This window comes from Neovison vison, chromosome 1, assembly GCF_020171115.1.
Source record: "Neovison vison isolate M4711 chromosome 1, ASM_NN_V1, whole genome shotgun sequence".
Classification (NCBI taxonomy): Eukaryota; Metazoa; Chordata; class Mammalia; order Carnivora; family Mustelidae; genus Neogale; species Neogale vison.
In genome coordinates, this window is record NC_058091.1 from 10,310,452 (window position 1) to 10,334,226 (window position 23,775).

General features: G+C 39.2%; 1 protein-coding gene across 7 annotated transcripts in view; it reads right to left on the reverse strand.

The window, feature by feature from the left end:
• ARID1B (AT-rich interaction domain 1B) overlaps positions 1–23,775 on the reverse strand; it is a 443,861-nt gene that overhangs the window by 165,992 nt on the left and 254,094 nt on the right. For 4 of the 7 annotated variants that reach the window (XM_044243301.1, XM_044243283.1, XM_044243311.1 and 1 more), the window contains exon 5: positions 12,272–12,313. The exons of the other annotated variants lie outside the window; for them this stretch is intronic. In XM_044243301.1, the coding sequence (XP_044099236.1) occupies positions 12,272–12,313 (42 nt within the window). The remainder of the gene's footprint in view (positions 1–12,271; positions 12,314–23,775) is intronic. 7 annotated transcript variants of the gene reach the window in all.

The window sequence follows — 23,775 nt, forward strand, 5'->3', positions numbered from 1 at the left end:
TATACTACAATAACACATCACAATTTTCTAAAACTTATGACAGTATTAAATATAATTTAACACATTAAGATGATTGAAGAAAATAAGTTTACTTATTTATAAGGGACTAAAAATTAAATGAGACAATAATAAGACCATAATGTGAGAAATTTAGAATTACAAATTTAAGATATAGTAAATATGTTTTTAAGTTCTGAGAAATGTTCAGGAAACTATGAGTATTTTTAGAATACTTTTATAAGTTTATTAATTTTACCATGATATTTAATATGCAATATCCAGTCTAGGCCTAGATCTAATTCTCATTTTAAATAATATGTATTCATTTCTACTCCATTCTTCACCTCCTCTCCCCCTCAATGAGATACAAAAAAAAAGTCATTCTGAAATGAAAATTTAATTTGAGGAAGAGTGGAGGGAGGTTTAAGAGGAATTTCTTATAAAAACGTACGTGGCTCCTTAGGAAGCAGCCAATTAACTGCTTGAAAGTGCCGTGCCTGGCTGGAAGAAACTGAAATTTTCTGCAGGATTTTGTTTGCTCTGTCTCAATCAAGAGAGCAGGAGTCCTATGGCTCCCTGTACTTCTTTTCCCTTCCTTGCATGCTTTTGACCTGCCTATCTAGGACCAAGGGAAACCTGCCCCTGAGGTTGGCTCAGGCCTGGAGAGAAGGTGCCCCGCCCCCGCCAGCCAGAGGCCAGTGTCAGCAGGGAGACAGACTCCCTGGACAAGGTGAGCAGCGAGGACCAACAGCCAGTCTCGGGGACTCGACACAGGGACGCACGCTGCACGGAGGCTTGGTCTGTGCACGAACGAATAGATCAGACATGGCAAAACCTTCTGCTTAGTGACAAGACCCAACAGTAGCCAGGACACAAACAGGATTCAGGAAAGTATGAAAATCAGCCATTCTTTCTATGAAACAAACAAGATCTATTTATTACTTTTATTATTCAGAACTTAGGAGATTTTCAACCTCTATGCTGTCAGACGATTCAGACACTAAACAATTATCCAGTATCAAAAAGCCAACTGCCAAAAGACCAGAGTACAAGCAGAATTTAGACACAACAAATAGTCTCCCAGACTTTTTCTTGCTTTCCAATCCTGTTATTTTAAAATTATAATACAAAATGTTTTATTTGCATTATTACTTCAAGAACCCTGCATGTATTTTTGTTGGCATATCTTTGCAAATGTACCCACAGGATACATTACTTCAGTTGTAAAATGGTAATGTTAGTGCTTTTTGGGGAGTATCTGTTACACGCATTTATCAGTGGTACATCTGGTATGCAAGTATTAATTCAACAGGTTTTTTTTTCCCTCCAAATCTGATTTCTGAAAATCATCTCCTAATATATTCTTTAATTCACATAAATGTTCTACTTGGCTTTAAGCATCTTCCAACATATTGGCTCTTTCAACACCAGTCACTTTGACATTCTCAACTGACTTGCAAAAATTGACATGGCTTGGGTAAAAGCCAGATTTAAGGAAGAGGGGAGGAGGAGGGTTTTCACCATCTGAAGAAACAAAACTGGCTTTAAAATTTGGCATCGGAGAGAACCTAAAACACACACAATCAAAATCATCCCTCATCTCCCCTAGAATAATTTCTTTGCTTCCTCCCAACAAAATCTTAAGCAGCTTGATGATTATTAATATCGTCACAGTAACTCTATGCTAAGGAATTTTATAGGCAAGCCCAGAAACATGCCTCTAATTATCTGTGCACATCTCAAATGAACAGGTGTTTGAGGGTGGGGACAAGGAGAATATATGCATTTTTATTATTACTAGAGAATTAAGTTCTCAAAAAACAGTGCCAAAATAATGTCCCTGGAGAAAAATGGAGTCAATCAAACTCCAGAATATACAAGTAAATAAGCTTTCTTTCAAGGGTAACTCCTTCCTGCCTTAAACAGGTCACTTCTCAAATCCACAGTAACCGGGGCCATGTTTAATTTCTAACAGCCTTTGGAAAAAAAAAAAGACAAAAAACAAAAAACAAAACCCAACTTACAAAACAATGTAAGTCTGACAAAAGCAGGCATGAATTATATTCACCACTGTTAGAGTAAACATTTCTGCACAAATGCAGAAATGCACTTACTACATCTAGCGACCCTGCCATGCAATCAGGAAAGCCATCTAACCAGTCTGACCTCTACCGTCACCTGACCACGTGAGTATTTGGTCTAGGACATAGGGAACTCTTACCACACTAAGAACACACTTGCTCATGATAAAGTAGTTTATTTTTTATATAATGTCAAAGCATCGTATGGAAACCTCATACACTCCTTATTGAGTTATGTAGCTTATTGGGTTCTTTGATGCCGATTAAACTCTGCAAACATCTTGTGATCACCTAATACTTCAAACAGTGTGCACATACACATTCCAATCAGGATAAACAGATTTTTAAAGAAAAATAGTGTTTTCACTGTTGAATACAGATCTAAAAGGATGTAAGAGAGCCCTAATTCCCTGAATTGAACCATATGAAATCGCTAACATCAGACTCTTTCTGGGCTGTAAAAATGACGATCCCGTAACATTCAATCTCAGATACAATTCCATTAGTGGGTAGACTAATCCCAAATACTGCTGTGATTCTGTGTAGAGGGCGCTGGTCTGGAAGGCAGAAACCTGGATTTTTGTTCTACTTTGCCACTAAACAGGGCCTAAAATATGTCACTTTACATCCCTCAGCCATATTCATTATGGAAAAAAATGAGATTAATATATTCTGGGTTACTGAATTTCCTCTTTGAGAAAATGAACAAATAATTGACCCATGAATCGAAGTTTCTAGAATTAGTCAAGATAGCGCTGAAGATTAGGAAAGGAGATTAAATGTGGCAGGAAATAAAATTCCTATACCCCATTTCCCTTTTAAAAATTTTTGCTTTATTTCATGGAAGGATTTGTTTGTAGACAAAAGATACTTATGTTTTTCCCAAGATGATGAGAATGGCTTAGGCTGTAAACAGTAGAGGGAAAAAATCAGAAGAATAACAAATGAGGACAGAACTGAAGGTTTGACTTAATGACTACAAGAAGAACTGTAGCGTTTTAGGACCAAAAAGAACCTTATCAAGTCACCAATTTTCCAACCTGTTACCAGGACTTAGCATAAAATACAGGTCTGCTCACTTCCAGTTAAGGAGTCTTAATTACAAAAGAGCAGGACAGAAATGCTATTCCATACTGAATCCAAATTCAGAAACTGGGGAAGATCTCAACAACTCTCATGCAACCCCTTCCGGCACTCAAGACCTTTAATCAGAAAGTCTGTGCCTGCTGTCTCTTAATGGTGCACGCTTTGGCCTTCATAGTCTTTCGTCTTTTCTAAATTTTATATTCATGTATTCCTCTAAAGGCAGAGTTGAAAAAGAAGCTAAAACAGTCCTTAAAAAGATAATTAAACATGACAAGCAAAACTTCACCAAAATAGTAGAGGTGAATATAAATGGAACATTTTCCCCCCAATCTTTCCTAAATAAGAATAAAGCAGATTTGTTTTAAAATCAAACATGCAAGTGTATGAACCACCAGCAGATGGCAGAAGGAGAGGCTGGGAAATTCTCTAACAAAAGAAGGGAGCAACTCAACATGGATTCCCAAATCACGACTTGAGAATTGCTATGGATTTTTTTTTTCCTTCTCCAGTCTTTCTTTCACGGAGATACAGGAATTTGTCTTGCTTCACCAATATATATTCTCTCATTTTAATTTAGAGTCAAAGACTGAAGCAGTAAAGAGTAAACTTGGTCCTCTACTTCTTTAAACATTTCTAGTAGATTTTCAATAAATAAGAAATTTTAAATACAAAAATAAATTCTTTATATTTTGAAAAGTATTCTGAGTAAGATCTAAACTTTGAAAAGTAAATATGTCCTGGTTTCATTTCAATGACACTGTTACCTTAAACGTATTTTCACCTAAGTTATATTCACACCCACTTAGCACGTTAGCCAAGTATAAATTCAATAGAAAACACACCCTGGTCAGAAAATGTAAACTGAGAAGAACCCGAGTTACTGGAGCTTTATAAGAAAAAAAGATACGTGTTTTTAGACCCAAGATTAATGTACGCTTTCAGGTAGTGACATTAACAAAAGGAAGGACCTTTTAACAGATTACAACCTCTTATGATGCGAAGCTAAACATTCTGAATCTAGAATACTGTATTTTTAAAAAAAATAAAAGATTTTATATATTTATTTATTTATTTATGAGAGCGAGCAGAAGGAGGAGAGTAAGAGGAAGAAGCAGACTCCCTGCTGAGTAGACAGCCCAAAGCGGGGCTTGATTCCAGGACCCTGAGATCATGACCTGAGCCAAAGGCAGATGCTTAACTGAATGAGTCACTCAGGCCCCCCAGAATACTGTATTAGTGTTCCCAATATAATCCCAAGCATATCAATGAATGGCCCATTATAGGAGTCACCAAAAGAATGCCTTATTTCATAACCATGTTTAAAAGCTTTTTGTGAAATTCCTGTGGGACATGCTGGCATGGTGAGGTGGTGGCGGTGGTGATTATAACATATATAATTGTACCTTACTACAGCAGCAAACTCCTTCTGTTCTCTACTTATCTGCTCTACTCCTTGGGGGGTTATCAATTAAATAATGGCTATTCTGATTGTAAAATGTGCTGTGTCTTGTTCTTATGAATTCTCGGAATTTGCTTTTCTAGACCAGCTCTGGCCAACACACAGCTATTGAAATGTGGCTATTACAACTGAAGAAATGAATTTTTAAGTTTAATTTTCATTAATTTAAATTTAAATCGCTACACAAGGCTAGTAACTACCAAAGCGGACAATATACTTCCGGATGACCAAAATAAACAAGGAGAACAGATTGAGCCGGAGACCTGGCAGGTGAACTGGTTAAAAAAGAAAGAAAAATGCAAGTGAACACCGTCCCACTTTTCTAGAAGGTCACATTTTCGGTTATTTACCCAAAGGAGCACATTTGGAGATAGACTACCAGTGCTTTGTTTCAGTTCCTCCTTAGCCATTACACTAGTTACGACAAATAGTTACAGACCGCATTACAGCATTTTACATTTCAATGAAGGAGGGAAATATAGATGATCTTCATGATGGTGAGATATCAAAATCCAGGATTAAACCCAAAGGTGACTTAAGTCACTGCCCAATATGATTCCCCCAGCTATACAATTTTCCACAAGCAAAAGTACCTTATTTTTAAAGAGACAAATAAGTTTTGTTTTTATTTTATTTGAAATTATTTTTGGAGATGACTAATCCCTTTGTTATAATAAGTTTTATACGTCGCCCTGGAATCCACAACAGTCAGTTAAAGCAATAACACTACAGAGCAACACACAATTAGATCCAAAAGGAGAATATACACTTGCAGCCCTAGAATTTCTTCCTGGCGTAAGATTATTCCAAAAGTTGCGTCAAAAATGCAAAGTCCGTGGCAGCAAGGGCTTATTATTCTCACGGCATTCTCTGCACATAACATGTACATTCCACAAGTATTTGTTTGAATGAAGTGCCGTGGAATGAAACAGAATGAAATCAATGAACATAACTGCAGAACTTGGATTAACAAAGGTAAATTTAAATTAATAGTGAGATAAACTGGAACCAACTGGTTTTCAGTCAACCAGAACCACTCAACAGCTTCCACATTAACAATGAATACATCTCCTTCCAGTGAGGCTCTAGAATACAGAATGCCAAGGCTAATGCATTAACTGAGATAATGGGAGACTCGGTGAGAAAAACCCCTGAACAGAAAAAAAGGCAGTAGTAATATGTTGAGTTAACATCACAGGTTTTCTGCTCTTAACAATCAGAATTGTTAAATCATCAAAAGAGCTCTAAATAATCAGTACCAATTACGTACTGGGAGCCAAGCGCAAGTCAATACGGATATAAAAAGATGAGCAAAATGAAGTCTCTAAGCTTATAATCTTGCTGGAAAAAAATGCCACATAATGGGAGTTGGGCCAGGCCACACCATGCTGTTTCCCATATACAGATCAGAAGTAAGCTGGCAAAGAGAAAATTCCAAGCACAGTTAACCACTGGAGAATAAGTGGGTTAGGATGGCGCATGTGAAAATCGGTGTGTAACTTCTGACTCCCCAAAACTTAACTATTGAGTAGCCTGCTGCTGACTGGAAGCCTTCCCAGTAACACACTATTGATGAACACGCATTTTGTATGTTATGTGGACAGTGGATTGTATTCTCCCAATAAAAGAAGCTAGAGAAAAGAAATGCTATGAAGAAAGTCGTAAGGAAGAGAAAACGCAATTACAGTACGGTATCACGTTTACGAAGAACGACTGCGCGTTAAGTGGATCTGTGCGGTTCAAACCCATATTGTCCAAGGGTCACTGCCTGAGTGTCCTGCCATCTGACCCGCCTTACCTGCAGCCAAGGGCCTGAAGTCTGGAAAGGAAACTCCAAGTGCGGGGCAGGACATGGAGGGCGTGGGGAAGGCGGCGAGTGCCATGTAAGCTCAGAGCTGGAGAGCTCCGAAGTCTGCAGTACTGAGGGAAGACAGCACAGAAGAGGACAGTACGAACTGACACTGGAGGGTAGGAGGACTGTGGAATGCAACAAGAGGACCGGAAAGTACATGAAGGGAAGGCAAGGTACAAGGCTAGGTTCAGAAAGAAGGAAGTTAAAAGGTCAATACAGTTATGAGGCTATGTTGGGGATTAGGAGATGAGCTTAAACTCTGATGTTATTTTTCTCTAAGATATTTAATCAATCAACATATGGATAAAAAGGAATACATCAGAGTACACAAATTTAGTATTTATTTCAAAAATCTGATTTTTAGGGGGTGCCTGGATGGCTCAGTCAGTTAAGTGTCCAATTTGGACCAAGCATCTCGGTTTTGGCTAAGGTCATGATCTCGGGCATGGAGCCTGCTTAAGATTCTCTCTCTCCTTCTCCCTTCGCCCCTCCTCCCACCCTGCCCCCTGGCTTGTGTATGCCTGAGCATGCTCTTTCTCTCCCTAAAAAAAAAAAAAAAAAATCAATCAAATCAAATCTGATGTTTAGATAATTTAAACTTGGACTTTCCTCTAAATTTTAGGTGCCTAAAACAAATACTAAAATTTTTTTTGCCAAAATAGGATTAAAAGGTGAGTAATATTAAGTATTAAGAGGAAATATTTAAAATTTTTTATTTAAATATTAGGAAAAAATATGAAATCACCAAAATCCTTAATTCTATGCCCACCTTTGCCAGTAATAAGCTATGACTGTGGGAACAAGGAATCCTTTGGCTTTCAGCTCCCTACATCTCTAACATGGAGGAAGGCTAGACCAGAGGATCCTGAAGACATCCAGCAGGAGTAAATTTTAGGACGCTAGGACGGTATAATTACAGGAAAAGAAAGAGGGAAAATGCAGAAAGGAAGAGATGAAATGAGGTGTAGGTCCTGCAATAAGGTTTTAGAGAAAAGGCCTTCCTGAGCTTTATGCGCCCTCCTTAGGGTTTGTTTTGTAAGGTGGGGATGGTGGTGACAGTCTGGCCTTCTGGTCCCCCAGCAGGAGCTGGGATCCAGTACTAACAGCCTGAAGGGTGCCCACGAGTGAAGGGCTCTGTCACCTGTGGGCTCCTGCGGTGACCTACAGTTTCATCATTCTTCTTCTCGTTCTTTTGTAGAACAGATATGCTTACCCTTGATTTTTCTTACCATCAGTTTAAAATGACCACCCCATGTACATTTTTTGGGTCAGAGTTTCTATCAAAAATTATAAAAATGAGCATAAAATGTAGAATTTCTTTTTTTTTCCCCAAAGAACATGCCAGCCAAAATAGCGTATCAAAGTAATTTTTGGATGTGTGGATGTCGAATGCCCATCTCGAACTGGAAAACAAATCAACTGATAATATATAATACACATTTCCGTTCACCCACCTTTAAAAGGAAAAGTCTTTTAAAATGATTTTGGTAACCAAATTGTGTTATAGCCCAAACAACTAAGTACTAAGAATTCACCCCAGGAAAAATGTTGTACTGAACCAGGGAGATATTTTTAAATCTTTGCCTAGGTTTTATGCATATTCATTCATTCAGCAAGACATTCAAGAAGCAGCCCTGGAGCCGGAGGCAGAGGTGCCACCAGGAACACCAGGGAGGGAGACTCCAGGACTGAGGCCGGGCGGAGCGCGATCCGGGTCGGAGCGCGATCCGGGGTGGCTGCGGAGAAGGAAGCCTGCGAACTCAGGGCGGCGCACATAGGAGGAAAATCAGCAGAGCGCAGTCAGGGGAACCAAGGGAAGAGGGCATGGGAAGGAAGAAGGGGCCAACTGAGGCAGATGGCTGCAAAGAGGTAAGTCAGATGAAAGGAAGGACTGGGACCTTGGCAAGAGGGGAGAGTGGGGCAGAGGTGCGGGCAGGTGAGCGGAGATGGGAAGTGAGGAGGCAGGTAGCCGTGTGGACCTCACTGGCTCTTAGGACATCCCAGAAAGAGAACAGGCTTTGGGGCTGATCTTCCTGGTTCCCATCCCACTTCTGTTACTCATTAGCTGTGTCAGATTCTATTTCCTTCCCCAGTATTGAGAAAAACAACAGCCCCTAACTCACGGGGAGTGGGTTAACTACAAATCTTGCTTCTTTATGAGTTTTGACTTAGCTATCCACAATAAGTGAGAAACAAAAGACATTCATGATCATGAAATTTGAAAGTAATGTATTTAGATTTTGGTAAGATCTCTTAAGAAATTCATGGAAAAGTTATAATTATCTAGTCTTTCTTTTTAAATGACCCAGGAATATTTTACTAACTTCCCCTTTTTTACTTCTCTACTATAAGTCTCTTTGTAGAACTCATAAGCAGCAAAATTTTTAGTCTTTTCTATGTTTAATAGCATAATTGTATGTATATTTCCTTAGCTGATTTATCACCTCATAATCATTAGCAACTTTACTTAGTGCATTAATGACACAGAAGACATACTTATCTTATAAAAAGAACTAACCCATGTTGTCTGCCTCTGTGACTCCTAATTTATTATTCTAGAGAATTACAAACTTCTTAATATATTTAAGTCTTGATGAGAACTAAAGTCAAGATCAATGATGTACAGTTTGTAGAACTTTTCTTTGCTAATATAGTCACTCATTTTTCTTTTATTTTGAAGCATCTCTATTCACTACAATTCTTATTTTTGTAAAGTACACACGATTTTAAATTAATTAAGCATCCTTCCAAACTTGTATTGAAAACAAACTCCAGAAAATCAAAGTTGCCTTACTTCAGAGGGAAAAATGAGAACCACTGGAAAACAGCTGGAGTGTGTACTGTGGTATTGTCATTAGCATTTCAAATTCTAAGTTACTTTTGACTAAGAAAGGCCCAATAAAATGATGAATCGGGACTTGAGAGGCTAAGAGTTGCAATGTATAAGAGCATAGCGATCTCTCATTAGATTAGCTTGAAAAAAAAATGAATCTCAAAGTAGCGTGAATGGTCATGAGAACCTGGAATGCCTGCGAAATGCTTCCTTGCGTCGCAGTCAGGACACTCACACACAAAAGCAGGCTGTTTGTATCTCTGGGTCCCAATGTGTTTAAGTTATTTTCCAGCAAGACTGATGAATTCATGCTTCAATCTTAAGTAAATATGAACCTTGCAGACTTAGGAGGAGAAGCATCCAAGGGGTGAATAAGTCGACAGTGCCCCAAAAAAAATAAAAAAAATTAAAAAGGCAAAGAAAGAGCAAAAGCACATTAAAAATCAGCACTGAGAGGATCAGAGACACACACGGGGCAGACGCACACTCCAGCATTCTACTCATTCGTGAAGGTGATGTCATTAATGTATTTCCATGGAGCCAGGTAACTGAGTTCTTTTTCCCATGGCATAAAAACAGGGGGAAAAAAGCGTCAATTATGAGTAAGTGTTCAGAAACATGACCAACACTGAATACCCAGACCTTTTAAGAAACAAGATAAAAATGTATTTGCTGGGGGGCCTGGGTGGCTCCGTCGGTTAGGCATCTGCTCAGGTCATGATCTGGGACTGAACCCTGTGTTGGGCTCCCTGCTCAGCAGGGAGTCGGCTTCTCCCTCTGTTCCTACCAGACTCATGCTTCTCTCTATCAAATAATTAAATAAAATCTTTTTTAAAAAAGTATTTGCTGACATACAGATAATGAAGCAGTAACAAAAATTCAAATTTTTCATTTTTAGTTACAAATGTCAACACCTGGGTAGCCATACGCAAAGGTGGAAAACTCCTGATTCTTTGAAAAATCACTGAATTATCAGGAAAAAATTTCAAACTATTGTCTCTACAAATTGAATTGAAGACTGCAAAAGCAATCTGCTAGTTTAGCCATAAAACAAATGCAAAGCCTTTTACACAGTGGGGCGGACCATAAGAGCTGCTGGTACAATAATCTTCATAATTCTGCTGCCGACTCAGTAAGTATGAAGGATTATGGAGATGAGTTCACAAGAACTGACCCTACAGGTTTATTAAATATGCAATGAATATGCTACATGCATGCTGGGCATTAAATAAAAAATGAAAAATTCCAACAATAACGATATGTTAAACACAGCAAATATTACTGAATTAGCTCTATTTCTAACTAGAATTTTCTTTAGTCACTTTTGACAGATACAGAAATAGAAGAAATCTGTTAAGGCAAAACCTGAGTTTGCTTACCACATGTTTCAATATTTATAAAGTCTTATCTTTTTACTTTTAACTTTGTATTTGTTTATGACGTCAACCTTGCTAAGCTTATAACCTCAGGACAGCTTTGATTTTGGAGTATTACAACGTCATCCACCTCTAATTGCAGCACAACTATTAATCTGTCCTAATAAAATGCCAAGTATCCAGAATGGAAAGAAGAGAAAAAAATTGGAAAAAAAGAACTAATGTTTCATTTTATGCCAAAGATGGAGCACATGGAAGAGTCAGGAGGAGTCATCACCCACACCGTGTGCTCTCGAGTTTCCAACAGTTGTCCCCAGCTCCTGACTTCCAAAGTAATGGATGGCCCCTACACTGTACTTCTATACCTCTACGTGAAAATGAAGTCAGGCTCCCCAGTTAAGTTCCTCTTACCAATTTACTTTCGCAGTTCAAGAATTACTAGCAAGTTATGTCCAAAAGGCAAGTCAATCCGATAAAAACCCAACAAGTCTGGAAGACTGTGATTCCAAGATCTGTGACTGCTCCACTGTGTGCTCCTTCTCCATGGGACCCACTGTCTCCTCCTCTGGCTCATTCTCGGCTCCTACTTCTTCCTCATCCTGCATACCCCAGTGATCACCAGGTCCCGAAGACTCACTGCCTAAGGACTTCTTTCCTCTCCCACTCTGCTGGCTCACGTCTGCACTGCTTTTCCCCTGATGCATTCAACTGCCCTTCTTTGGTCTCTGGCAAATCCAGAGACACTTTGGACACAAAGTGGCCAAAATCATCTAAGTTGTAAATCCAACCACTATTGGCTTAAAATCTTTTAATAGCTTCACATTTTCTATAGGATAAAATTCAACTCTTTAAACCTCCTCAACCTCCAATCTTACCACACAGGCAAAATTTAACTACTTTTAGCTCCCTCCGATTTTTTTCATGATTGACCTGAAAATAGTTCTCGTTTCTCTTGTCCTCCTCGATTGCCTAAATATAATCCACTCTCTCAAGGGATCAAGCTCCTAGAATGCCTTCCCACTCGGTCCCTCCCACTCCCACAAGCCTCCGCATAGCTCTGGCAGGGAGGCAAGGTCACTACAGGACAACTGATCTCTTTATAGGCCTCCCAAGGATCGTGAGCAACTGAAGGGCGGGAACTGAGATTTAATTTTGTCGTGGCTGGAACAGGGGGGCTCAAAAAATATGTGAAGCAGGGATAACGAATAACTGGATTAATGAAAGTCAAGTGGCAAACCGAAAAAGTGCTCCCATAACATTCCGGGTGGCACTGCAGTGCCCCCCCAGACTGGGAGCCACTGAGTAGATCCTGTTCCCCAGCTAATCCAAACTTAAAGGTCAGTTACTACTAAATGAAACTCTTGTTTCCTGTACTGTTTCTTATATTCCCGACATCAGAGAAAGAAGGTAAAGGAAATACTACCATAGTCTAATCTGAATGACAACAGAGGGGACATCTTGAACTCTGGAAGATTTCTAGAACCTCTGCATTTGATAATAAAAACAAGTTCTATCTGTTGAGGCTTCAGATCCACTCGGGGGAGCTGATGAAACCTACCCAAAAAGCTACATCAGACTACACACCTTGAGTCCAAAGGCGGTATCCTCCGAGGTCAAGACTTCAACCTGAAATCATAAGGAAAAAATAATTTAGGCACTCTCAAAAACGTTCTTCGAGTCTAGCCGCAGATGCCAGAGCACAGGCATGGCCTGGAACTAAGAGTCTGGAGAAAACTGGTATTCAATTTACGTCAGGCATCAAGAAAGAAAGATCTGGGAAAGAAAGAGTTGACTGGGGATAAACACGGGTCATTGCCCTGGGTTCCAGATTTAAAACAGGGCGAGCGCCTATCAAATTAATATGTTAGCCATCATGTCCAAGTGGTGGTGAAAGTTCCTCAAAATGATCTAGAAGTCAGAAGAATCAACTTTCTCAGTTAAATCATGAGATGCTGCATATATGTTGTGATCTTTTATGGACAGTGAGGGGAAAGTTATGCTTCGTAAAGCAATTTCATCATGCTTACGAAGCTGCTAGTAATTTCTTGTCCTGCTCCCATCAGAGTGGGTAGTCCTGAGTCTCTGGAATGTTGCAGAGCAAGAGTGCCTGGAAGCAATACTCAGGAAAAGGCAGGCAGAGTCTAAGCAACAAGTTGTGAAATGATGGCAAAACTTCAAAATTGCCTGTCAGTCTTGTGCATGAGAAGACAGAGCTCATTAACATGAATTTAAAAAGCTGCATGGAACAAGACGTGTATTGATAATTACTGTTTTTTAAACATAATTATTCAGTCTGGTGTGTAGAGCTTTTAACTTTGACTACTACAAAGTACCAATGTATGATGGAAAAGAGCAAGGAAAGAAGGCAACAGAATATGAATATTTTTAAGTGTCTGCAGAAGACAGGGGGCGGGGCACTAATATCAGACTTGCCGGCTACACTGTGAGTTTTCAACCTTTTAAAATCAGGCCTTTGTGGTAGGTGTTTAAGCAGAAGGCACACAGGCCTATCGAATGTATCTTGCTATAAAACAAAATTGGATTCTTCCCTTGAGGGAAGGAAATACAGAAAGGAAGATCATTTCAGGAAGATTGTCATCCAGTACAAAAGTAAAGGGGTCAAAAGAGAAATGAGCAAGAAATTGTATTCTCCAACTGCTTGGCTGAAAGTGAGGCTCCCCCACCACCTGGTACCTGATAGAGACTGGGGCATAAAGCAAGAGAAACACATGATTAGGTATTGGGAAGATGACCAGCCTCACTTTGATGAAAATCATATGTTGCTGATATCAAACGTGAAATGTTGGATCAACTGTAGTACAAAATCATTGTAAGATTCACTGGCAGTAGGTCTGTTAACACTTTGATTTCCAAAGCTAATTGTTCGAGTTAGAAGCAAGATCATCTTACAGACTTTGTTGCAGGGTGGGGGAGGGGGAAAGCAACAGTTATTGGCAATTTACATGTTTGAATTTCCTAAATCCTGTCTTTCACAACACTAGCTTACTAACCTCAAATAGTTTTACACTGAAACCTCTAATCAACACTGAAGACTCTAGTTAAAGCCAAGGACAAACAACAAATTCGCTGAAGCTTAACTACTGTAAACATCCTATGACATTTACTCTTAAATTATATACATAGATCATATCTGCATATATTAATGTTAGGTACATTCACTCTTTTGATGTGATATTTTAATACACACACAATTATTTAACAATATATTAGAAGTTTAAATCTGCAAAAACCATTCCCAAGGGAGTTCTGTGTTTGCTTAACATATTATAAAAGTCCAAGTAGCAAGAAATTCAAAAGCAAATAGAAATCAATTTAAAGACATGGCTTCGATATATTTGACCACTTGAGATAAGAGCGAAACCAAAGTTTTCACGTGGAATTTAGGAACTGTCCATGTGGCTACGTCATTAGACAGACACACAGACAGACCTAGGAGACTGGAGGAAGGAGGTGGATCTCAAAAGGTCAGCCTCATCCTCCACCCCAGGTTCTAGCTCTAGGAAGGCTGAGGAGGTTTGTGATTCCTTAGTATTAACCAATTTCATCAGACCAACCTAAAAAGTGTATTTCGTTTTATTCAAAAGCACTATGGCTTAATACACATGCACTCCAGTTCTACTGAACTGTATTTTATATTTTCCGTTTCTGAAGGATTTCATATTTCAAGTCCGACACAAAAATAGTTGATTTTAAAAACATGAAATTAACTCCAATTTCATAAAAAATGAAGATCAATGTCATACAAAGATTTTCATGTTGGACCTAAGAACATTTTACCTAAGTTGGAAGGAATCCCCCTCTAGTGGGAGTAAGGGAGTATTTCAATCTTCACATACAATTTTCAGGTAGCAGTCATTAAACTTAACAATCAGCAGAGATCAGCTGAGCATTTTTCCCTTCATCATCAATTAAATTTAAATCTTTTAAAAAGATAATCAGTATTTTATATTTCACAAACCTAAAACACCTGTAATTAATTATTTATATATAAATTTTATATATATATATATATATATATGCACATGCTAGGAGTAGATTTGTATCTGTTGGTTGGGATTTTAGTTATTAACCAACCATTACCATCAAATTTAATTTACCTATAAAATAGTTACAATTGGAAGCTAAAACAGGATTGTACAACTGGAAAAAATTAGTATATCTCAGTGGAAAGACTTAATAATGTACTGGGAAGAGAAAATGCTGATGGTTTACATTGACCTAACTCATTAACAAAGACTTTCTGGATATTTACTACATGCAAGGTATTGTGCTTAATGCTACTGTAAGAGCTAAAAAGTGCCGAATTTTACTCAGGTATGAATACCTGAATGAAATGTACTTAAACAGTCATTTAAAAACAAATTCATGGGGCGCCTGGGTGGCTCAGTGGGTTAAAGCCTCTGCCTTAGGCTCAGGTCATGATCTCAAGGTCCTGGGATCGAGCCCCACATCAGGCTCTCCGCTCAGCAGGGAGCCTGCTTCCCTTCTTCTCTCTCTGCCTGTCTCTCTGCCTACTTGTGATCTCTGTCTATCAAATAAATAAATAAAATCTTAAAAAAAAATTCATATTCGGAAAGGACCAGATGAGATTATTCACGGTGTCATTTTTCTTTTCAAACTTCGGTTCGGGAAGATTTAAAACCAGCTGTGTTATAAAAACCACCCGGAAGAAAAGGCCACAAGTTTTATGCACTGTAAAATTTGGACACGATACCCAATGTTCTCCTCACACACAGGCTGTAACAAATGCAAAGACAGAGTACCCCGATGAGAAGCCCCACCAGCATCGCCGGAGAGAACTTGTCAGGGGTCCTGAGCGGCAAAGGTGTGAAGGGGTGTGGGCAGGCTAGCAAAGGAGAGGCTTCCTAAGTCCAAGAAAAGGCCCTTTCCACTTGATCCTGTTATTTCAAATGATGCCACCGTCAACACTGTAGAACACCATTGCCTAAAAGGATTCCGTCTGTAGAGAACTTTGAAGTCATCTCTTCTCTCCCACGGAGCCTGCTAAGCCCGACCTCCATCAAAACCAAAGCGAACCAGGGGTGCCTGGATGGCTCAGTTGGTTAAGCAGCTGCCTTCAGGTCAGGTCATGATCCCAGGGTCCAGGGATGGAGCCCTACTACCCCCCCACCCTGCTCAGGTGGAGGCCTGCTTCTCCCTCTCCCTGCAGCCCCTTCCCCCCACCCCTGCTTGTGCATGGGCACACTCTCTCTGTGTCAAATAAATCAATAAAATCTTTAAAAAACAAAAATCAAAGCAAACCACTCTAACCTCTAATCATTCCATCAAGAAAATCAGGAAAACGTGAATTCACGAATCTGGAAGTGAAAAGTGATTGGACTCTTCTTTCTTGAATCACTTCTGAAGTCCTTTCTAAACTTTCACTTCTAAAGCATAGGATACTAATATCCAGCAGCGCTTCCATTAAAATAAAGCTATGCCAAAAATATGTCCCATTTTAATGAGAAAGATTTTTCCTAAAGTCAGGGTCACACTGTCACAAAAAGTAAAGTGACAGTGATGGCATATAATCGTATATAAAGAATCTTATTCATAATTAAAGGAACGCAAATCCAAGCTCCTAACATTATTCTACTTTTCTCACCACCGAGTACCAAGATTAAAAATGTTGATAATTACAACACTGATAAGGGTGCGGGAAATCCCACCATGGCCTTGCACTCATTAGGAGAACATAAGTTGGAATAGTGTGCAAGACAGCAGTATCCATCAAAATGTATATGCACATGATTAAGTGCTAAGCCAATAATTCTACTGATATCCAAGTGCAAAAATATTTACTAAATTGTTTACTAGAGTTGTTAGTAACAGCAAAGAGCTGAAAACATCCTGCAATCAAACGACTGTCAACAAGGGAGTGCTTAATAAGTCCTCATACAGCCAGGCCATAGAATATAATACTTCTGATAAAAAGGAGGTAAATCTATGCATGCAGCTGAGATTTCTATGATGTTACATTAAGTGAAAAGAATCAGTACAGTGTGCGCAGTAAGCTAACAACTGTATTTTTTTTTAAAGTGGGGGTGAGTTATATGCTTGATATACTTGGACCATTTCTGGGAAGACATGCAAGAGACACATTGGTGATTACCTCAAGGGAGAGAAATCATTCACTGTATTTTGTCTTATAACGTTAACAAGTTTTTTCGCTATGCACATGTGTTTATTGTTCCATTAAAAGTAGTTAATAAAATAAGTCAATAACATAAAAAATGTCCAGTGTCAATAATAATCACAGAAATGTAAGTAAATGTCATAATCTATTTGCTAGAGAAATATATCTTTATGATCTAATTTATGATCAACTGTTCATAAATTATAAAGTATGTGTACTATGCCATTATTTGAAAAATAATGACAAATAAGAACAAAAATGTACAAAAATTGGGGATGGTTAAATAAAGTGTGGTATTTCATATGCTAGACTATTACATAATCATAAAAAACCCCCGTTTGTGAAGTCTTCTATAAGAAAACGCTTATAAACATGTTAAATTTTTAAAAAGCAGAATTAAAAACAGGAATTTGACATTATAAATATTCACATCTATCCATTTGCTTCCTTCATGCCTTCTAGCTTCTGTGCCATGCGGAAAAATGTCTTCCTCACTCCAGGATTTTTTACATACTCATTCATGTTTTCTTTTAATATGTTTGACTTCCACTTTTTCCATTTAAGTATCTGGCCCATCTGTAATTTATTCTGAAATAACAAGGGGAAGAGGTGACTCAGCTTTAATTTTCCATTTGAATAACTATGTGCAGAATGATCCACTGTTTTCTCCAGTGATCAGAGATACGACATCTTTACCATAATTAAACATTAAAATGATACAAATTTTGCCCCCAGTTCCAGGTAGGGATGGGAAAAGCAAAATTACCCGCGAGGTCTTCAACCTAAAGGGAGATGGAAGTTGAGGGGAGGAGACTGGAAATAGTCACCAAGAACCTCACAGACTTTGCAGTCACAGTGACTGTCCACGAGTAAATCACTGAGAATTCAGACGCTCTTGAAAAAAATCATTTTTGTCTAGATTGGTGTTTGAGGAATGGAAACACTGTCCTGCTTACAAAGATTGCCGTGTCCTGCTTTGGATGGGCCAGAAAGAGCAATATACCATTAAGGAGAAGCAGACGTTAATAAATAAATTGTTTTCTAAAACCATGTCCCCGGATTGATGACAATTTAAATTGCAGGACAAGCCTCTCCCTCGCCGTGTCCCCACCCCTCTCCCTCACATTCCCCACCACAGAACAGCTAACACGGGTTGCAAGGTTTTATTTTAGCAAGTGAGGAAGTTGTTTGTCTTTTTATTATTTCTGCTTGTTATTTTTACTGTTACTTTTCAGTATTTTTTTACGTTTTGTAATCCACTGAAAAAATGAACACTTAAAAGAAAACCTTGTAAAACCCTGCCAGTATTCTTCTCTTATTAATTCTCCTCATTCTCCTTATTAGCATGAACGGGCCACATGACAGCTCAAGGACACAGCTTGCTGAAACCGCTCAGTGTTTGGTTAGCTGGTAAGAGCACACACAGGGACGCCTTCTACTGCTACATGTTGCGAGTAGAACCACCAGCCTCTGAATGTATTTAAAATTAACTAAAAACCTGTCTCTAGTTAGGGAACCAGTAAATATTAATAGCAATGCTAAATTTCACCTCTGCAACCAAACAGCATTTCTACTATACTAAATACAGTGTAATAAGATTTCAGGACAGGGGTGCCTGGGTGGCTCAGCGGGTTAAAGCCTCTGCCTTCCGCTCAGGTCATGATCCCAGGGTCCTGGGATCGAGCCCCACATCAGGCTCTCTGCTCAGTGGGGAACCTGCTTCCTCCTCTCTCTGCCTGCCTCTCTGCCTATTTGCAATCTCTGTCAAATAAATAAATAAATAATCTTAAAAAAAAAAAAGATTTCAGGACAGACAGTGGACGTGTTATAATTATGCTTTTGACTACAAGTGTTATGCTCACATCATCTTTTACACTAGGAGGTTAGCTGTGTCTTCATATCCTAGGCTATTACATTTAAAACAAAGGTTGTCAGCATTAGGGTCAGACTCTTCTTTCTAATTAGGTTCTCTGAGTGAGGATACCCTCACTTGACATTCACAGAGCAATCACAAACTCATGATGGCTCCGAGGAACAAAGGCCTTGAGTGTGAATCAAGAGTGTGTAAAAAGAGCCAGCACTAAGCAATGTGAGCTTACAACCCCTTCCACCAAAAGGTGAAATCTATTGTTTCTTTACTCCTTTAAGCCCGGCTAGACATGTGATCTGCTCGGATCAACAGAGCACAGTTACGAATCATACTGTACCAACTCCAAGTCCAAGAATCAAAAGGCAGTGGATGCATACTTCTAATCCCCCTCTGGAAAGTCAACAAGGTACCATGTAAACAAGCCCAGGCGAGTCTGTTGGAGGGTAAGAGACATATTGGTTCTGCTATCACGTCACCCTCAGACCAGTCCCAAACGCTAAGTTATGGGTTGGTCTGCTGCACAGCAAAAGCCAACACTGTATGACTGGACATCAGGGAACTCTAAGTGTCACACATCCACTGGCAGAGTTCCAGGCAACAGCACTATGATGGTAAAGGCAATTCTAAAAAATCTTGCATCTCTACATACTAAGTCCTCCTCCATCTCTAGTCCTATTTGAAATTTTCCAAGACCATAAAATTCTGTCCTAATTCTTCACTGTGGTCTATAAGCAGCTGAACAGTGGGGCTTCTGCCTGGCTCACTGATCCACAATCCCACCTTTGACCCTCCATGCACAGTGTTTCAGCTATACCAGCTTCCTTTCCATTCCTAAAAATGGTTTTTGTTTTTGTTTGTTTTTGTTTTAACCTCAGGGCCTTTGCACTTGCTGCTCCCTCCTCCTGGAACACTCTGTACCAGATCTTCTCATTTTTGGTTCCCTTCACATCACTCCTACCTTCAGTTTAAGTGTTGTATCCTCAGAAAGCCCCTCTTCCTCTCCGGTATAACCTGCTGAAATTTGACTGTTTATCCCTAAAATGTAAACCTCACAAAAGCAGGGACCTTGCTATCTCATTCGCCATTGTATGTTTTTTACCTAGAGAATGCCTGACACAGAACAGAAGCTCAGTGAGAGAGTATTTTGTTGTTTTTTTTTTTTTAAAGTAAGTAACTGTTGAAGGAATAAATGTATACATGTGAATGGGTTGAAAACTGTAACGCCATCAAAATATAAATATGTTATGAACCCAAATTTGATATAGCTCACTCTGTCATACATGTAGATATAACAAGATTTAAAACACTCTCTACCTCATAAAACTACGTGCATTAAAGTCTTATGTATGCACCATTAGGCTGATGATACACATCCTTGCATTACATACTGGTGTTATTTTAAAAGTTTTACTGTATTTAATAATTACATATATGTATTTGATGCATTTGTCTCTCTAGCCAAGAGTAAATTTTAAAGTCCTTTAAAAAAATTTTTTTTAAATTGATAGCAATGAAGGCCGTCCTTCAAAGGTTAAGACTCTTTTCTCCCTATTCCTGAATTAAAATGTAATGATCCTCTGAACATGGTACCGTATCAAGAAATGACTACAGCAAATATTTTATAAAGACCACAAACAGCTCACAGTCATTCCAAATTGAATTGGTAGAAGTCCGTTTCAGCTCCGCGTTCAGGCCAGTTGACCACAATACAGCAGGTGGTTACGACTGCCCTGCCCATGCGGCAGGCCATCACTGTGGATACCAAATGGCGTAAATTCTCCTCAAGAACATCAGCCCTTAACAGGCTTCAGGGTCACCATGCCATGCCCATTCCAGAGATGACCCCCTGGATACAAAGTGCAACAGGAGTTCAAGTATGAGCACGTAGTGACCAACGCATGTGCAGGTCTGGGGGAACTCCGAATGTTACACCCAAAAACCATCACATGTAGAAAAGTTCATCAATTCTATACTTCCAGTGTTTATCAAGAAATACAGGCTGCAGAATCATGAAAAACATAGATCAGTGCATCTATGCATGATTCATTTTGCTCTCCTAATACAACATGTGTGTGCAAATAATGTAAATTTGTGAACAAAACTTTTGAAAACAGATCATACTTCCAATAAAAGCAATGCTTTCATGTTCACCCTTAGAACTTTCTATAAATCATATTTTATTAAAGTAGACGATATATGTACAGTAAAACACGAATTATTCATTACACTATCATTTCTATGTGATGACTTGAAGTATACAGATGAGGCTAACATCTATTTCTTATTAAGATTTTCTGTACTTATTGGGGCGCCTGGGTGGCTCACTGGGTTAAGTGTCCAACTCTTGATTTCAGCTCAGGTCATGAACTCAGAGTTGTGAGACTGAGCCATGTATTGGGCTCGGCGCTGAGCATGGAGCCTGCTTAAGATTTTCTCTCCCTCCCTCCTCCTCTTACCCTCCCCACAGCTTATTGTATGACACACCCCTTCTGTCCTGCCTGGGTGGCTCAGTGGGTTAAGCTGCTGCCTTCGGCTCGGGTCATGATCTCAGGGTCCTGGGATCGAGTCCCGCATTGGGCTCTCTGCTTGGCAGGGAGCCTGCTTCCTCCTCTCTCTCTCTGCCTGCCTCTCTGCCTACTTGTGATCTTTCTCTGTCAAATAAATAAATAAGATTTTAAAAAAAAAAGATTTTCTATATTTATTCATAATTTCTAGGAGGTTTGCTGAAGGAATATATAAAAGCTACAGGTGTCCAGGCATTCCAAAAGCTAAAAACTTTTAACCACTAAGTGGTATTTTATCTAAACTTCACAAAAACTGAGGTAACTTTTTTTTTTTTTAAAGATTTTATTTATTTGACAGAGATCACAAGCAGGCAGAGAGGCAGGGGGCGGGTGTGGCGAGGGGCGGGGGGGGGGATAGGCTCCCTGCCGAGCAGAGAACCCTATACAGGACTCGATCCCAGAACCCTGAGACAATGACCTGAGCCAAAGGCAGAGGCTTTAACCCACTGAGCCACCCAGGTGCCCCATAAATTGAGATAATTCTATTATCTCATCTCTCACTATATCATATTCATTGTGAACTATCATAATTCAACACCATTTTAAGCAACACCTCCTTGTTTACCCAAGTATCTACTCATTCATATATAAATTGATATAAAATGTAACACATTTACTATACTACATAAATTTACTGCACTACAGTTTGATAAATTCAAATGCTCTAAAAACAAGCCAATAATATTAACCTTTTTTTCCTAATTTTAAATACATCTCATAATGAGGAAAATTTTTAACTTAAAAATAACTAGAGGGGCGCCTGGGTGGCTCAGTCAGTTAAGCCGCTGCCTTCAAGTCAAGTCATGATCCCAGTGTCCTGGGATCAAGTCCTGCATCAGGCTCCCTGCTCAGCCAGGAGCCTGCTTCTCCCTCTTCCCCTGCTTGTGCTTTATCTCCCTCTCTCAAAAAAATAAGTAAAATCTTAAAAAAAAAAAAAAAGTAATAATAACTAGATTAACCTACTAAGGTAATAACACTGAAAACTCAGATGAATTACTATTGACCATACTTAACCCCCTTTCCCAATCCTACCTATCTTCAAGGCTGGCTCAGAAAAGCAAGTTGAAGCTTATTATAGAATCAGTTTGCAAAAGACGTTCTACAGACGGGCTGTGCAGACCCACAGATAAAGGCCCATGGGAAAGCGTCTCAGTGTATCTAAGGGTAGGGAATACAATAAAGATGATTTAAAATGACTAGATTACAATGAAAAGGTGTTTTAAAAACAAAAATATTTTTAGATCAACAAATTAAAACTTCGATTGCTGCCCTAAATAGCTGTTTATACATTATTAATTTGATTAGGAGTCACTGGGTTCTTTTTCTGCTACCCTCTCTGCTGTCCACGTGTCCCCTGACCAACCCCCACCGCCCGGCCCTGCCGCCACCTCCTCTCCTCCACTGCCCGTCAACAGGTTTGCATGAAAAAAAAAAAGGGGGGTAGATGTAAAAACCTTCTTTCTTACTGTAAAATTCCTCTACCAAAATACACATTGTGTTTCGAATACAGTGTTTTCGAAACACTGGAATAACAACAATCAAATTTTTATTACCGTGTATCTTTAAAGCTTTTCAAAGTTTAAATTAAGTTGTTTAGGGCCATCTTGATGGTCAAGTTGGAACTGAGAGGCAACTTAATAAAGAGAGGAAGAACCTAAGGTTAGTTATACTTAAGTTTCACCATAAAGCTTTACCTTTTGCTTTAAATCTTACTCTTGTTTTGGATGGAGCTTATTTTGCAGAATCTACTGATTAAATTAGGTAGGCAAGTAATTGTAAAACTGAGAAAGAAGTCTCTAGGGAAGCCAACCGGTTTTCAGTTCTTTTCATAGTTCTGTAAAGTGGTATTCGTCCAAACAAGCTAGCCTAAACTGCCCCCCACCAATCATGTCACCTCCTTTGACCCCTCACAGGAGCTGTTTCAAGCAGCCTTGTCTGCTGAGGGCAATAAGAACACACCTTCTAAGCCAAGAGTGTAAGTATATGAAGGAAACTGAGGCTAGTACAGGAAGTTCTGGAAGGGGCAAATTAAGAAAAAAGAGTTGAAGTTTTCAAGGCAAGTAACTGTCACAGACCACTGTTTGACTCTGCCCTCTCTTCCTCTCTCCAAAACAAATATATCTTCTTTAAAAAAAAAAAAAAGAACTGTACAAGAAAAAGAGGAAGCCTTCAAAAATAGGTACTGGTTGTGTGAAAATGTTTGCTACTGGGTTCATTTTAATGCCTTTTTGACTTCAAAATTGTACAATTATTAATCTTCCAGAATGAACATAAAGGCCTCATCTCTAAAGAATGTTGAGTCTTCAACAGTCACAAAATACTGATAATTCAAGAGACAGGACACGTTAGTACAGAACAAAGTCAGGGAGAACGTTATGAACACTCCTCTGCTCACTGGAGAACCGGGGTCTGAGGACAAGGGAGCCCCAGGTCCGACCGGAGGAGCGAACAGAGCTGAAAATCGCCACAGCTGTGTCCAAAGATGGGCCCGGAGAGG